This window comes from Felis catus, chromosome E2 (assembly GCF_018350175.1).
Source record: "Felis catus isolate Fca126 chromosome E2, F.catus_Fca126_mat1.0, whole genome shotgun sequence".
Classification (NCBI taxonomy): Eukaryota; Metazoa; Chordata; class Mammalia; order Carnivora; family Felidae; genus Felis; species Felis catus.
The window spans coordinates 55,248,213-55,262,838 of NC_058382.1; the positions used below are offsets into that span (position 1 = coordinate 55,248,213).

Sequence of the window (14,626 nt, forward strand, 5' to 3'; positions counted from 1 at the left end):
TGCTGGGTCTGTGCCACCAGCGTCGTAAAGCAGAGAGAGGCACGTGGTTTTCTTTTTCGCCGTCCTCTTTTTTGCCCTAACTACTCAGTTTGGTGGGAAGCCGTTGAGGCCAGATCCCCGGGGACGAGTAGCCTGACCCCCTAGAATTCACCAGCTTGTGCTGCTTAATTTTACGACACCCACACCGGCCCCTCGGAGGTCAGGGCTGTGGGTCAGGAGCATAGCGCAGGAGATCTCTCTCCCCAAGTGGGGAGTTAGAACCCAGGGGGCCCCTGATGCCGAGAATGGGGACACTGAGCCGTCAGTCTCGCAGACCCTTAAGTCCCGTGTGCTTGGCTCTGTGCGATGCCGGCAGGAAGCAGGGCTGCTCATCAGGGACATTTGTTTAGGGTGCTGGGTGCTCACCCACGGAATACTCACGGAGGCCCCGTTGGGTGTGCAGATCCGTGCAAGGTTTTTAGGGAGCACTTGGGCAATATGCGATTAAAATGAAAACTTTGAAGAAAAGGTTTATATACCTCAGTTAAATAACTGCCCTCCTAGGAACTCACCCTACAGAAGCAATGGCAGAGTTCTTAACAGGAGTGAAGGCCTGGAACTAACCTAAATTCCCACCGGAGGACTGGTTACATGTGCCACAGGCCAGCCCTGGCCGGCGGGGGATGGGTGCCCCTGTCGAACAGGTTGGGGGCAGGGGGAGGGGGTCAAAAGGAAGACTCCAGAAGTGATGTGCCGGGGTCGGTCTCGGGCTCACTGTTGGGGGGCAAGTTATTTAATGACTCAAAGCCTCAGCTTCTTCACTCCCATAACATGGAGAGTAACGTATGTACCTTCTGGGGCTGCATGAGTTTAAAACGAGCCGCTCTGTGAAAAAGGTTTAACGCAGAGCCTGGCCATACAGTCCGTGCCCAGTGCTGAGACTCTCGTCCCCGTTTTCTCTGTTATGCTTCTCGTTTTCATGATCGTAGCTGCCTGGCACCCCACCCCACCCCACGTAGATACTTTTTTATTTATTTTTAACTCGCGGAATGTTGGTATTTTATCCTCCTTTATGCTGAAGATGTTATTCACAGCCAGGCTAGTTCCACGTTAAGCTGGCTCAGCCCCTGTGCCTTTTAGTAAATGCAAAAGCTTTGTAGGAGGAGGAACGAGGAAGCCCCTGGCCTTTGGTGGGGGGGACACCTAGGTCTGGCGAGGCGTTTGCATTAAGTATCCCTGTGATTTGAGTTTTATGTTCCAGTATTCAAAGATCGTCGCGCCTCGTGTGTGGATGAGCCGGCCGCTCCCAGCCTCCCAGCTACTTTGTGTCCCTATCCAAGTAGATTTGCAAACATCCACAGTAAGGTTCGTTGTTGGTCAGCCACCCACGTGCCAACAGGGCCATCTCTTTACCACCTTATTTGCATCTGCCCTTGCCTTTTGCTTCTTTCAGACTTCCCGGTCTGACCCTTCCTGTCCAACCACACACACATCTGATGGCGCATTTGCTTTTATCATCCTTAAAGGTAGAGGTTTTAGCATATTCAGAAGCCATGAAGCATTAGTCACAGTTGAAACTATGTCACGTTTCGTCTTTTTGTGCATCTTTTTTGCCTATGAGTGTATGGGCTTCTAGGCATTAGAGCGGAAAACAGTACAGTTACTTAATACCACGTGTTCTTTTTCTAATGGGCTTCTGAATTTCTTTTTTTTAATGTTTTTATTTATTTTTGAAGGAGAGAGAGAGCATGAGCAGGGGAGGAGCAGAGAGAGAGGCAGACATAGAATTTGAAGCAGGCTCCAGGCTCTAAGTGGTCACCCCAGAGCCCGATGCGGGGCTCGAGCTCACGAACTGTGAGATCACGACCCAAGCCGAAGTCGGACGCTTAACCGACTGAGCTACCCAGGCGCCCCGTGGGCTTCCGAATTTCTAAGTGGTAGAAGCTGTTTTCGAACGGCTGAAGGTATATTTCAGACACCATCAACATCTGAGAAGCGTTACTTGGCGGACTCTTTGAAAAGAGGACGTATTCTAGGTCAGTTGATTTGGAACCTCCACTCTGCGGCTTACCAGCTATGTGAACTTGGGGTTGTCACGTGACATCCTGAGCCTCTGTTTCCTCGGCTTTTAAATGACAGTGGCAACGAATGAAGTGCGGAGTTGCATGGACTGAGGTGACCCCAGGAGGAAGACAATTGTTTGCACAAGCTGCCAGGATTGGAGCACCTTCTAATGTTTGTTTATTGTTGAGAGAGAGAGAGAGAGAGAGACAGACAGAGCGTGAGCAGCAGAGGGGCAGAGAGAGAGGGAGACACAGAATCCAAAGCAAACTCCAGGCTCTGAGGTGTCAGCACAGAGCCCGAAGTGGGGCTCGAACTCCGGAACCATGAGATCATGACCTGAGCTGAAGTTGGATGCTTAACCGACTGAGCCACCCTCGTGCCCCAGATCAGAGCACTTTCTATGTACCAGATGCTATGTTAAGCACATAGCCTTATTTCCTGCAGTCTCTGACAGAAAGTCTGTGCATAGGTGTTATTCTCATGTAGTAAATGAGACACGGAAGGGGCACGTAACTTGCCAGGGTCAGCCAAGTGACCAACCCTGGCAGTCCGACATAACTATGCTCCCAGCCTCTTCAGGCTAATAAATGTAGAGGGCTAGCACAGGGCAGGAGTCGGCAAAGTATGGCCCATGGGCCAAATCTGGCCCACCACTTGTTTTTCTAAATAAAGTTTTATTGGAACGCAGCCATGGCCATTTATGTATGTATTGTCTATGGCTCCTTTTTCAGTACAGTAGCAGACTTGAGTGGTTGTGACCCAAAGCCTAAAATTTACCCTCTGGTCCTTTACAAAGAGTGCTGGCCAGGCACAGAGTAACGTGTGATATGCGGGCGTTGATCGCACACGCGTTCAGAACAGGTTGGCGTTTTGGTCTCTGATGGAAACTGGATCCTGAGAGATGAAGAATTTTGCCATTCCCCTTTCTGACGACTTCTTGCTCTCGTTCTCATTCCAAGGAGGTTTGGGCTCAGGATCTGAACAAAGTCCGCGAGCGGATGACAAAGTTTATCGATGACACCCTGAGGGAGACCGCCGAGCCCTTCCTGTTTGTTGATGAGGTGAGTGGGCTTCCCGTCGACGTGGCTGGGCCTCTCCGATTGATGTCTGTGACGTCCGATGTTCCTTTGTTCCGGTTCTCTTCCCTTGGAGGGCTTGGCTGTGAGAGCTGCTTTTCTCTCGTCCTAGTCCATTTGGCCGAGGAGCTTGGGTGGGTTCTTTGCTTCTCCCGCTAGAGGGCATCTGCCGCCGGCCTGTGGCTAACAACCTAAGCACGGCCAGGAGATTGGAAGGTCGATGGGGCTTCTGCACCTGCCCCCTGCTCCGTGTGAAGCAGCAGGGGATGGACGGAGAGCAGGGTGGGACGGGGAGGGGGGGAGGGCGCTCCTGCCTCGTGTAAGCTTGTGCCCAGGCAGCACAGTGTAGCACCCGTGTCCCTCAATCTGATTTTGTTTGTAATTATTTTTTAATTATTTTTAATTATTTATTAATTATTAATTATTTAATTATTATTTATTTATATTTAATTATTTAATTATTTATTATTATTTATTATTGTTTATTATTATTATTTATTATTATTTGTTATTATTATTATTTATATTTAATTATTTAATTATTTTTTAATTATTTTTTAATTATTTGTTTATTTTTTGAGACAGAGAGAGACACAGCATGAACGGGGGAGGGGCAGAGAGAGAGGGAGACACAGAATCGGAAACAGGCCCCAGGCTCCGAGCTGTCCGCACAGAGCCCGACGCGGAGCTCGAACTCACGGATTGTGAGATCATGACCTGAGCTGAAGTCGGACGCTCAACTGACTAACCCCCAATCTTAATTTTTTTTTAAGGGGTGAGGACACTTCCTGCCTGCTAGATGTTAGGATACTGGTGATGTTTTTTGGCTCTGGTTGGGTGCTGGGTTCACAAAAGTTCATGGTATTATTATGCCTTAAAACTTCTGTGTGGGAAGCCTATACTCTTTTCGTATCAGCTATTTTAGGATACACATTAAAAAGGAAAATACCACACAGGTCAGCGAAAACATGTGTCCATATATCCTGCCGAAGTCTGAGCGTCCTGTGTTACAAACTTGGGTAGAGGCGTCTGGGTGACTCAGTCAGTTAAGTGCCCTGACTCTTGATTTTGGCTCAGGTCATGAACTCGTTCGTGAGTTTGAGCCCCACGTCAGGCTCTGCACTGACAGCACAAAGCCTGCTTGGGATTCTCTCTCTCCCTCTCTGCCCCTCCTCTGCTCTCTGTCTTTTCCTCTCTCCCTCTCAAAGTTAATAAAGAAACAAAAAAACAAAACAAAACTTGGGTACCTGAGGCCTGGAGACCATCTTCTCTGAGTTGATGTATCAGAGCCGCCATTTCTCCGTTGTTGGCATAGACGGGAAAGATCCAGGCACCGTCGGTCCCCCTCATCAGGGTGATGATCTTGTCTCTGTGACTCCTAGTTCCTCACGTACCTGTTTTCGCGGGAGAATAGCATCTGGGATGAGAAGTATGACGTCGTGGACATACAGGACATGAACAACCCCTTGTCCCATTACTGGATCTCCTCCTCACATAACACGTGAGTTTCTTGGTGAGCCTGTGATGGGCCCGGCAGCCAAAGGCAGCATGGTGGGGTGCCGGTGCCCTGCTCTTAGAAGTGCGTGGGAGCGGGCAGGGTGCAGGGCCACATTGCTCAGACTGGAATATACACAAGCTTCTGGAAGGGACATCAGAACACACCCCCCCTTTCCCAGGTGATATTTGCAATAATCGTGTTTTCTCTGTGGCCCTAAGAAGCAGGTTGGCAAAGCTGGTTTTCACGGTTTGGACATCTCCTAGTAGCCACAGCAGAGCAACTGAATTAGTTATTGAACTGGTCCTGACTGGGTCTGTACCCTGTGCTGGGCACTGGGGATACAGCAGTGAAGAAAGAGGGAGCCCTCTCCTCATGCCCTTGGAGGGGGAAAAGGCCTCCTTTGATTTAAGGATGTACAGGAGTTGGTGAGAGACAAAGAGGTGGTGAGGCAAGGAGGAACAGCATGTTCAAAGGTCCAGGGGCATGAGGAACGGAGCGGGGTTTGTTAAGACGAGACTCTAGAATCCAGGAGGGTGAATGATAAGAGAGCAGGACAGCAGTTGTGTTTGAGTGGAATCTGCCAGAGAGCAACACGTTCCAATGTTTGCAAGATTATCCTGATTGCAAGAGAGGGTAGACTGGAAGAAAGAAATGGATGTTGCACCAAAGTTCCAGTATTTAATCTGCCTTGTAAGGTGAGAAGGTGAAAGTCTTGGGGCCTGGGCATCATGAGAGCTACAGGTTGGTACCTTTCCAAGGGCCGTGGCAGACAGGAGTCAGAGAGAAGGCATTTTGGGAAGGTAAAGTCTTTTTCAGGGGCAAAATGATTGCATGGTTGTCTCTTTCCTCCCATGTCCATTGGCTTAGAGTGGTGAATTCTACCAAATCCAGAGGATAGTTAAGGAACGTGAACTCTTAAAAGGGTGGGGGGTGGATGTGGTGAGAAGGAGAGTGCATAAAACTCTGCTTCTTTTTATTAAAAATTTTTTAAATGTTTATTTGTTTTTGAGAGAGAGAGAGAGAAAAAGAATGGGTGGGGGAGGGGCAGAGACAGAGAGGGAGACACAGAATCCAAAGCAGGCTCCAGGTTCTGAGCTGTCAGCACAGAGCCCAACATGGGGCATGAACCCACAAACCACGAGATCATACCCTGAGCTGGAGTTGGACACTTAATCAACTGAGCCACCCAGGCACCCCAAAATAGGCATTTTTATGTCAGTTTTGGTGGACATAATTCAAAGTCTATTGAGTTCTAGCAGTGGTTGTTGAAGAGCTGTGCTTGGCCTGGAGCCCTGAAACGAAAACAGTGGCCCAGCATTGGACTGAGGGCCTAGTGGACACCATAGCGGGGGCGGGTATGAATCGACGGCCATATGTGCGTTTCATTCCTGATACACTTTGACCGAGTGCTTCTCCAAAGAACACACAGCCTCGCCCCTTCCCTTGGATTGCCAAGGTGGCTACTGTCCACATCCTGCGATTGTGGCCTGAGTCTAAGGCTCGTGACTGGTGTGGCCACACGATTGCACGTGTCCGGCCCGGATCCCGACCGCCGATCTTTCTAGACGGAGTTGAGGATGTTGGGCACCTGGGCTGAGAAGTTTCCCAGGACTCCCCGAGGTGCGGGCCTGCCCCCACCCGGCCGCCGCCTCCCGTCCCTCAGGTACCTCACCGGTGACCAGCTGCGGAGCGAGTCGTCCACGGAGGCATACATCCGCTGCCTGCGCATGGGCTGTCGCTGCATCGAGCGTGAGTGCCCTTTTCCTGGTGCAGGTGATGCTGCTGCTGAACTGCAGCCTGCCCTGGGGCTGCTCGTCGCCTTTCTTGTCCGAAAAGCCCGAGTCGCGGGGATGGGTGGGGCAGGCCAAGGGAGAGCCCGGGTGCTCATAGCATCTGGGTGAGGGATGTGGCCTCCAACAGCCAGGGAGGGACCTTTCCCCAGAGGGTTTCCCCCCAGGGCAAGGGGTGGTGTTGAGCCTGGCTGGGTTGGAGTCAGAAACCCTTGGGCAACGGATTTGGGCATCTGATGCAGCGGCAGGGCTGGGGGAGGCCAGGACCTAAGCTTTGCTAATGCTCCTCTCCTCCTCCAGCTTCCGTCTGGGCTGTTTTAATTTATTTTTTATTTATTTTAATTCATTTTTATAACAATTATTTTTGGGAGAGAGAGAGAGAGAGCGCGAGCTGGGGAGGGGCAGAGAGAGAGGGAGACACCGAATCGGAAGCAGGCTCCAGGCTCTGAGCTGTCAGCACGGAGCCCGACGCGGGGCTTGAACCCACGAACCATGAGATCATGACCTGAGCCCAAGTTGAACGCTCAACTGACTGAGCCACCCAGGTGCCCCGCCCCCTCTTCTGAGCTGCTTTTGGAGGAAGGCTAGAGCCCTCTGTGTTTCGCAGCTGGCCCAGCCACGGGTACCACCCTGGATGTTCTTTTCATAGCTGCTCACAGACACCCCGACATAGGTGATCCAGGCCCTTAGAGACGTCCAGCCGCTTCAACTTTCTCAGCCCTCACCCCCCTGGCCTGCCTGTACCACCACTGGCCCGCAGGTGCCTTGGGCTGAGAAAGGGCACAGAGAACTGACTTAGGCTCCGATTTTGTCACAAACACTCACCGTGGCATCAGACTTTAATGGCAGTTATTCCTGTAGACAGTTGCCTACGTGTATACCACCCTGCCTTCCAGGAAAAAGCAAATGTGAAAAAAACCTATCAGCTCCTACTTCCTCTGGGGGTTGAAAATAGAGGGGCTGTTCACCTTTTCTGTTGGGATGTTTTACCAGAGCTTTAAAAAAATAAATGTCTCCTTGTTCAGTATTACTTCCACTAGCAGAAAAAGCAAGCCAAGTGAAATAAGAAAAAAAAAATCCCACGTTATAAATATCTTCTTTAAAAAGAAACGTTTAAACTAGTTTCTTTTGGACAAATGTGTCGCATTACAAAGGGACCTTTATTTATTTTTTTTAAGTTTATTTAACTTTATTTTGAGAGAGAAACAAACACACAGCGTTACTGGGGAGGGGCGGGGGGGGGGAGGCGGGTAGAGAGAGAATCCCAAGCAGGGTCTGCCCTGTCAGTGCAGAGCCTGATGCAGGGCTCGAACTCATGTACCGTGAGATCATGACCTGGCCTAAATCAAGGGTCAGGTGCTTAACCAACTGAACCACCCCGAAACCCCTACAAAGAGACCCTTAATCGAGCAACCCAGACCTTCCTGTAACTGCATGGGTAATGCATGCGCACAGGTAACATGGGTCCTCATGTTGCCGGTCCCTGAAGGGAATTTTTGGGTGTGGCCCCCCGTGTCGTAGGATCTGAGCCACGTGGGGGCCGCGGCCAACCTCACAGCTGCCCCCCCCCCCCCGCAGTGTGCCTGCTGTCAGTGGACTCTCGAGGCGGAGAGTGACGGGCAGGTGTTGAGGCTGCATGTCTGTTCCCTCAGTGGACTGCTGGGACGGGCCCGATGGGAAGCCCATCATCTACCACGGCTGGACGCGGACCACCAAGATCAAGTTTGATGACGTCGTGCAGGCCATCAAAGACCATGCCTTTGTCACCTCAAGGTTTGTGGGCTTGATTTGCCGGTGGTTCATCTTTAAGGGACAGGTGGACAGACGCCCCTTCCTGCCCCCCTGCCCTCCCACACCCGACGCACGCACAGATACACATCCGCTAGCCCGGTCTCCATTCTGGCTGGTCGCTGCCAATGTCTTCAACTGGGTGTTGGCGCCCCCTGCAGGCCCAAAGTGCAAGTCCCTCCCTGGTTCTAGAGCCTGGAGGAGGCTAGGGCTGGGACTCTAGTGACCTCTGCTGCCCCCCCCCCCCCCCCGCCAGCCTGTGGAGCTGAGCTGGCTCCTGCCTCCCGCAGCTTCCCGGTGATCCTGTCCATCGAAGAGCACTGCTGTGTGGAGCAGCAGCGCCACATGGCCAGGGTGTTCAAGGAGGTGTTTGGCGACCTGCTGTTGACGAAGCCCACGGAGGCCAGTGCTGACCAGCTGCCCTCGCCCAGCCAGCTGCGGGAGAAGATCATCATCAAGGCAGGTGACCTCGGGTGCTGTCGTGCATTCAGGAGAGCCCGTGGCTCAGAGCACAGGCTCCTGGTCCCACCAGCTCCCCTTACTGTCTCTGTGAGTGACACTGGGTGGGCAAAGCCATTTAACCTCTCGATGCCACTGTGTCCTCACCAGTCTCGGGAGGTTCGTAAGAGAACCTACCGCGTTGGCCGTGAGCGTCCCGTGAGAAAATGTGCGCACAGTCCTTAGGACTGGCCCCTGGGCCGTAGCAGGTGCCACGTAAGTATTAACTGTGGTTCGTTCGTTCTTGGGGCAGACCTCCACCGCGCCCGTGGCGGAGTCAGGTCTCTGTGCCGGGGGTGTTCCAGTGACCCAGACTCCCTTCTTGACTTTGGGCGCTCCCATTCCAGCATGTGAGGTGGACTGGAGGTGGACAGTTGCCCCAAAAGGCTGCGTGCACTAACGGGATGAAGAGGGTGGTTTGCCAAGTGCTGTGGGGAGAGAGGAGGGACCAGCCTTGTCTGAGAGTGCAGGGGTGCCGGGGAGAGGGGTGATGTTTGGGGATCTGTATTCCTCGGACAAAGAAACCAGATACACGGTGGCTTAAAACACGGGAGAGACCATTTCTTCCTAAGCTGAGGGAGAGTGTTCTAGAAGGTTGAGCTCTGGCCCAGAAGGCTTTCCAGGGACCCAGCATTCTCTTTTTGTTCTCCAGTCTCCCAGGGAAAACTGGTTTTCAGCTGGGGTTCTATCGACCCCCAGCGAATCTGCAGTTAGAATTAGGGTTGGGGTAGCATGTGAACTTCAGGGAAAAATGTTGCCTCTTTATTTTTATTAACCTGTAAATAAAACAGAAGGTTTCCTTTCATTACGAATATTGCCAACAAGCCACTTGGGGCTTTGTCACCAGCAGAAATCACGGATGTTTTCATATCGTGTTTACTGTTGTCGCAAATATCTGAAAATAATGCTGTGCTCATCACTACTTTGAAATTGTGGTAGTTAATAGATTCGACTCTAGATCTTAAGATGTTAATAAAGAAGTACATCTATTTATATTACAAATATTCAGTATCTTAACTGTATTTCAGTATAGTGTCTCTTATAATTGTACGTATTATAAATGTCTATTCCGAGAAAGGGATTCAGAGTCTTTCCCGGGCTTCGAAGGAGGTCCCCGGCACAGAAATGGTGAAGGCTATGCCCTGGGGTGCTGTCCTTGTGTGTGGTTGGTGCTGGGTTGTAGGCCTACCTGAGCTCCAGCTCATAGGAGGGGCAGTGTGAGCGTGTCCAGGGTCCGCGACTCCTGCCAAACAAGCAGAATGTCCGTTAGGTATGTCCGGCCTGTTCTGTCCTCTGTGTGAGAATTTAGTCACATGTCCACACCTCCTGCCAAGGATGCTGGATGTGAGGTCTCTACCTGGATGACCTTTGGCAGAAGGAGGGGGATGGATTTTGTTGATAAGCAGCAGGTTCGTATGGAAGGATGGACAGGTGTTCACCAGGTGGAGAGAAGGCTGTGCCCTCAGGTTGTGGGAGTAACCTCCATAAACACGTGGCACATTTCCTAGATTGTCGCTGGACCACCAAGATGTACTGGGAACAATGCCTGTGTGCCAGGAGGTCGCGTTCTAGTGGGAAGACCGAAGCGTTAACAGAGGGCTACCAAACAGTGCGAGGGGGCTTTCGCCGAGGTTCGTGCAGAGGAAGGGATGTCCGTGCCCTCGGTGTAAGAACAGCAGCATCTGAGAGGATCTGGCTAAGACCTGGGGCACTTTTCACTGAGATACTTAAGGAAGCTTCCAGCATAGGGAAGGCAGGACCAGGGGCCAAGGGAGCTCGGCTGGGAAGGGTCCACGGCTTCTCAGGCCTCCGTCTGCGAGTCTGCATTTCTATATAGCTTCACTTTCTTGGGACCACTCTCTGTGTGTCCCCAGGGATTTCCTGGCTCTTGTTTTCTGATGTGGAGCCCTGAAGGCCCCTTTCAGAGCACACATTGCCTACCCGTGGCACTTGGTGGCTCACTCCTTTCTGTTTCAGGAAAGAGGGAGGAATAGCATTTGTGAGGCGTTCCTGGTATGTCACTCACTGGGCGAGGCATGGCATGGAATACTCTTCAGTCTCCTACAGCCCTGCGATCCCAGGCCCTAGGGTCACTTTCCACATGGGGACACTGAGGTTGAAAAGGTGGCTTAGCTGAGATTATGGTACTTTGAAAAGTTTCACCTTTTTAGAAGTATCTTTCGCACCCACTGGCTTACAGGACCCAGCAGGGGCTGTCATTATCCCCATTTGACAGGGGACGTTACTGAGACCGAGACAGGTTGTCACACAGCCGAGGTCACGCAGCTAGTAAGGCTCTGAATTCAAGCCCCTGTCTGGTTCCCAGCCCTGAGCTTCCTCCAGAATCTGGGATTTCCAAGTACCTGCCTGGGTGGGCATCAGTACTTACCTGGATGAAGGTGGTTGCAGTCACTGTCTTCAGAGAGCACTGGCTCAGAGAAGTGCAGCCACCTGCCCAGGGTCACACAGCTGATAAAGCAGCAGGAGTGCTGTGTGCACCTAGGTCTTAAATCTGCATCTCCAGTGTGCACTCCTCTGCCCTGCACAGCCCGGGCCCTGGACTGGCTGCTGCTGCCTTCCCTCTGTGTGCACGTGGTATCGCTGATCTACTGAATGTCTCTCCAGCACTTAGTACCTGCTGAGCTACCACAGGAGATTCAAAACCAAGTCCCGCCCTCATGGGACTTGTATTTTAGCAGGAAAGACAGAAGACAAAGATAGGCATAAAGATACACAAAGGGCCAAGAGTATGGAAAATAATTCCCAGTGGTCAGATGGTGACAGGGAGGGGAAGGAGAGCGGAGGCAGTGTGTAGACCACGCGGTCCAGGAAAGCGCACCTGAGGAGGTGACACCTGAGGAGGTGAGCACAGAGCTAAAGTGAGAGACGAGACAGGCAGAGAGAACAGGCAGTGCAAAGGCCCTGAGGCGCATGCTGCAGCTAGATGCTTCCTGGCCGGCTGATGTGAATGAACGCTTAATGGCTCAGAGATTCCAAACCTGGGTCTCCAGGCAGATAGGCTATGTGTATTTTTTCCCCTCAGCATAAGAAGCTGGGCCCCCGAGGCGACGTGGATGTCAACGTGGAAGATAAGAAAGATGAGCACAAGCAACAGGGTGAACTGTACATGTGGGATTCCATTGACCAGGTGGGTGTCCTTGTACTCCTTCTCAGAGCCTTGAGTGCATCTGAGGTCTACTAGAGAACTCTGAGAGTATTCCTGTCTTATTTGCATTTTGACCTATTTTTTTAATGGTTTACTTCAAAATAATTTTATATTCCACCTAACATACTGTGTATTTACACACACACACCTACAAAGATGTTTTACATACTCTTCACTTAGCTTCCCCAAATACTAACATTCTCCGTAACTTAGAGGATAATTATTGGAAGCAGGAAATGGACATTGGTACAACACTAATTAATTCATGGACCTTATTCCAATTTTACTAGTTTGTCCACTGACGTCCTTTCTGTGGTCCAGGGTTCAGTTCAGGATGCCACAGTGCATTTACTTGTCCTAACTCCTTAGTATCCTTCCGTCTGGGACACTCCCACTGGAAACCTTATTTTGGTGAGAGTAATGCATTTTGAGTGTTAAGGCCACTTCCCACATCCCATAACCTAACATGCGAATGCACTTGAGTATGTTTTGATATGTCTCTTCTCACATTCTAGAAATATTAAAAATTGTTAACATTAAAATAAAGAATTAAGTCACAGATGTGGAAGAGCCTCTAGACAAACTGGCTGAGAAATCCTGAAAGTCGTAAAAAGTGGGTGTAATGGAAAAAAACAGTCATGAAACCCAAAAAACAATCCCATCATTCGTAATAGCCTTCAAATTAAATACGAACTAGAAATCTGATGCCAAGTTGTACTTACCACGCACTGAATAAAAAAGTCCTGAAAATGCCAAAGGAACCCCAACATCAATAGATGTTTTAAAAGAAATGTCTCGAAGGGGATCGAATTCCATGCAACCACCACAAACGTCTATGAAAGTGGGAACGGCGCATCCCAGGGCAGGGGCTCTGGGCCCCAGAGTGGATGGGGCCAAGAATGAGGGCGAGAGCTAATGCTGGTTTTCTTTTCTAGAAATGGACCCGGCACTACTGTGCCATCGCTGATGCCAAGCTGTCGTTCAGCGATGACATTGAGCAGACTGCAGAGGAGGAGCTGCCCCAGGTAGGGGAGACCCCCTAACTGGTCTTCTCCCCTGGCCCACAGGCCTGGACATCGTCAGCCTAACCAGCTTCCTCTTTGGGTACCAAGGCTGCCTGGCTCTTCTCTGATTGGCTGGCTGGCCCAGGTTCTCAACCAATGAGGTTCAAGGGTTTTTCCTGCTCTCAGAAGGGCCTGATTGGCCTGTCTGTGTTCTTGGCAGGAGGATATTGGGGTGTTCTGTCCAGCCCCACCCCCAGCCTGGTTCCTAGCTTCCCTGCCCTCTGTCCTTGGGCTGCTGGCCATCCTTGGTGCTCCCAGGGCATTATGGCTTTCAGATTTCTTGTGCAATAGAGTTGAAACCTGTACTGGGGTCCCCTTAGCCCATGTCTCAGGACTCCAGGCAGCCACCACCAGTGGTGACGAGAGGGAAGGCAAGGAGAGCCATTTCCCCAGACCTCTTGGGCGGTGGGCAAGCTGATGCCAGCCTGTCTGCTCGCCAGTCCCCTGGGTCAGCATGTGCAGAGGGACCAGTCTGGCCATGCCGGGGGGTCTTTCGGGTCCAGATTTTCAGAAACTCCTCCTCCCTTTGTGGCCCAGGATATACCCCCCACGGAGCTGCATTTTGGGGAGGAGTGGTTCCACAAGAAGGTGGAGAAGAGAACAAACGCCGAGAAGCTGCTGCAGGAATACTGTGCCGAGACGGGGGGCAAAGATGGGACCTTCTTGGTGCGGGAGAGCAAGACCTTCCCCAACGACTACACCCTGTCCTTCTGGTAGGGGCGTACCGCCTTCCCCTCGCAGCTGGCCAGATGGGGGGCCATGTGGGTTGCTGTGCGAGCTCAGGCAGGGCCTGGAAGCCCAGACGTCTCTTAGGGAGCTGTGCAGGGCAGGGGTGGGCCAAGGCAGGTGAGGCCCAAAATACTTAGCAATCAAGATGAGTGGTATTTGAGGGCACCCGGTTGGCTCAGTTAGTGGAGAATGTGACTCTTGATCCCAGGGTTGTGAGTTCGAGCCCCACATCGGGCGTAGAGATGATTTAAGAATAAAATCTTTTTTTAAAAAAGATTAGTAGTATTTCAATGCGATGTTTTTTAAAAATCTGAAGTAATGAAAAATCCGCGATGAACAAAATATCGTCAACATTTTAAGACATTTAAGACGATGTGGTCTCACTCACGCCACCCCCACCCACCCCAGTCCCGGTCCTAAAGCAGGTGGCTTTAAGCACATCACTCAGCCTCCTGGAGTCTCCGTTGCCTTGTCCCTAAAATAGAGACCTGAAAGGCGGTTTATGGTGCCGTCATGAGCTTTCTCACTCACTCACTCACTCACTACATTCATTCATTAACTCACTCACTGGAGTGCTTGCTTCATGCTAGGTGCAGCCATCAGACAGACGGTGGGGGGGGGTCCCTGTCCTGATGGAGATTAGAGTCTGGTTGGGGAGATGCACGATGAAAAAGGAATCGATGGTCTATAACTGTGATAACTGCAGTGAGAAAAAGGCAAGATGTTACCACAGTCTGTACAAGAGGGACCTGATGTAATGTTGGGCATGGGAGCAATCAGGGAAGACTTCCTGAAAGAAGGACTGTGTAAACGGAGACCCAAAGGGGACAGATGATTACAATGTACTGACAATAGCGATAGCTAACACCTGCACACCAGGCGGCATTCCAGGCACATTTTGTGCGTGACCTTGTTCAGTCCTCGGGATGGCTCAGTGAGGACTGAGCATATAAGGAGGAGAATGTGGAGGCCCA

At 51.2% G+C, this 14,626-nt stretch overlaps 1 protein-coding gene across 6 annotated transcripts in view; it reads left to right on the top strand.

Moving 5' to 3' along the window:
• The window catches only part of PLCG2 (phospholipase C gamma 2), a 187,636-nt gene that overhangs the window by 123,089 nt on the left and 49,921 nt on the right, over window positions 1-14,626 (top strand). For all 6 annotated transcript variants that reach the window (XM_045046652.1, XM_023245864.2, XM_019820120.3 and 3 more), the window contains 8 exons: window positions 3,003-3,104; window positions 4,502-4,620; window positions 6,281-6,366; window positions 8,060-8,180; window positions 8,486-8,654; window positions 11,737-11,841; window positions 12,795-12,884; window positions 13,461-13,636. In XM_045046652.1, coding sequence (XP_044902587.1) covers window positions 3,003-3,104; window positions 4,502-4,620; window positions 6,281-6,366; window positions 8,060-8,180; window positions 8,486-8,654; window positions 11,737-11,841; window positions 12,795-12,884; window positions 13,461-13,636 — 968 coding nt within the window. The remainder of the gene's footprint in view (window positions 1-3,002; window positions 3,105-4,501; window positions 4,621-6,280; window positions 6,367-8,059; window positions 8,181-8,485; window positions 8,655-11,736; window positions 11,842-12,794; window positions 12,885-13,460; window positions 13,637-14,626) is intronic.